Source organism: Myotis davidii, unplaced genomic scaffold, assembly GCF_000327345.1.
Source record: "Myotis davidii unplaced genomic scaffold, ASM32734v1 scaffold789, whole genome shotgun sequence".
Lineage (NCBI taxonomy): Eukaryota > Metazoa > Chordata > Mammalia > Chiroptera > Vespertilionidae > Myotis > Myotis davidii.
This window is the reverse complement of record NW_006300234.1, coordinates 143,529-145,836: the sequence shown is the minus strand read 5'-3', so window position 1 is coordinate 145,836 and position 2,308 is coordinate 143,529. Positions and strand designations below refer to the sequence as shown.

At 41.1% G+C, this 2,308-nt stretch overlaps 1 protein-coding gene across 3 annotated transcripts in view; it reads left to right on the top strand.

Moving 5' to 3' along the window:
- CCNA1 (cyclin A1) overlaps positions 1-2,308 on the top strand; it is a 22,820-nt gene that overhangs the window by 16,332 nt on the left and 4,180 nt on the right. For all 3 annotated transcript variants that reach the window (XM_015572403.1, XM_006776627.2, XM_015572404.1), the window contains 2 exons: positions 959-1,083; positions 1,525-1,748. In XM_015572403.1, the coding sequence (XP_015427889.1) occupies positions 959-1,083; positions 1,525-1,748 (349 nt within the window). The remainder of the gene's footprint in view (positions 1-958; positions 1,084-1,524; positions 1,749-2,308) is intronic.

Genomic DNA, 2,308 nt, shown 5'->3' with positions numbered 1-2,308 from the left:
AACTTCTGTGCTGGAGACACCCTTATGGGGCAAGACTTGCTTCAGTGGGGCTTTGGTGCTCACGAGTCTGCCCCCTGAATGTGTCCCTTATGGATCTGAGAAGTTGTAATCTGCATTGTCCCACTCTGACCATTGGGTACACTGGCTCTTGGATCTCTAAGGAGGTGCTAATTTAGCCTCTGCCTGAGGCTACCCAGCAGGAGCTATGGAGAGATCTGCAGATTCCTCTTCTTTGTTTGGGGTTTGGAGGTGCCCAGATGGGTCTCATCTGTGAGCAATGCAAGCTGCTGTGGGGCCTTGGTCCTTCTTTTGGATGTTCTGGGTCTCTCTGACCCAGCTGCAATTTGTCAGGTAATTTGAGATTGCAAAGGGCCAGGTCATTCATATGCAAAAGCATCTGCACACAGCTTGGGTGTGGTGGGGTCTCAGGGAATCAACAGGGCGGAGCAAACAGCTATGGCTGATCCTCAGTCCTACCCTAAGAGGCCCCGGGTCTCAGTGTCCCGCTAATCTCTGCAAGCTTCTCTGAAAGAAAGCTACCCTCAAATTCCGCCCGATGCCAGACAGTCCAGTTTCTCCCCATATGTGTCTGGGTCCCCAGAGACTCGCCCGGAACTGGAGTTCAGAGCAGTTGGGAACTTGAGACTCCCTCCCGATTGAAAAAGACAACCACCTCCTCAGTTGCCAGCGCTTTCTGCATGCACCTCTGTACCTCTGCACTTTACTTCCGCACCTCCTCTAAGTCTCACTGTGCTTTTCTCTTTCTCTCTAGTTGTAGAATTTCCACTCAGCCAGCCTTCCTGTGGTTCTGGATGATGTCCATTTTGACTTTTAGTTGTATTTTTGAAGTGGTTGCTCCAGGCAGCAATTTCAGGTGTTTACCTATGCCACCATCTTGGTTTCTCTAGAGTGAGTTTTTAAATTAAATGTCTTACCTAATAATGTTGAATCCCTGCAGTTTCCCCTATGCTGGTAGAGTCATCTCTTCATGCTCAGTCTGAAGATGCATCAGATTTTGGTACAGACATGATAAATGTGACTGAATATGCTGAAGAAATTCATCAGTACCTTAGAGAAGCTGAAGTAAGTTTTCCCAAATTCTACTTCAATTGCCAGCACCCAAAGCACTTAATATTAAGATAGTTATAAACTCTTGGCCATAACCATTAATGAATGGCATTCTTATGACATCTAAATATAAGAATATCTATTCAAAATAATAGTTGTGAGGTGAGTAGCAATTACTTGGACTATTCCTCTATGACACAAATGGTTTATATATTAAGCATTTCACTCTTAGGAATAGTCCATGTTGCCATTTCCCTCCCTCTGTTATTTGTTACCTAATTGCATTACAGAACCAGAATTTCACACTTTCTTTAGTGTCATAGTAAAGATTTATTTGTGTTTTGATCAGTTTCCTTCTAACCTTTGCTCATGAGATTTTTAAAATAGCAGCTATACTGTGGCATGATCTTTCTGATACAGCAAGTATTTAAATATCAAAACTCTTACCCCAAACAGATACGATACAGGCCCAAAGCCCACTACCTAAGGAAACAACCAGACATCACAGAAGGCATGCGAAGGATTCTGGTGGACTGGTTGGTTGAGGTTGGAGAAGAATATAAGCTTCGAGCTGAGACTCTCTACTTGGCTGTCAACTTCCTGGATAGGTTTCTTTCATGCATGTCTGTTTTGAGAGGGAAATTGCAGCTTGTAGGTACAGCAGCTATTCTTCTGGCTTCGTAAGTGTTCTTCAGCTTAAATAATGTGAAACTACAGTCTGTCAAAACACATGACTTATTCTTCATTTATTGAAGAAATCCAGTACTTAAAATTTATTCATGCCTTTTTTGATAAAATACCATCATTTTTATAGTATTTACTGAGAAACTGAACCTTACCACATGTTCACTCTTCAATGCAGATGCTTATAATACAGTTTCATGACCAAAGCGGCCATCAGCTCAAATTCAGGATGCAATTTAACTATTTTGTGGTGTAGTCTTTGGCTGTATTCTAGTATAAGTAAACGTCCTACTTAAGGAAATTTTCGTTATATGGAAGTCATCTTCATGATCTGTTAAATGATCCATAATACCACAGTTTATGTGGATACAGTGAATACATTATTCACTGTTCCTGTTACTATCAATCATTGATAATAATATCTAATTATGTGTAAAAGAGCTGGATTGTTGCTGCCTTTAATTAAGTGACCTATTGGTGAGTAGCAGTTTTCCTTTCTATTCTTCTAGTCTCAGATATTCTAGTTATTAATGCCTAAAAACTTGTAAATTTCCCT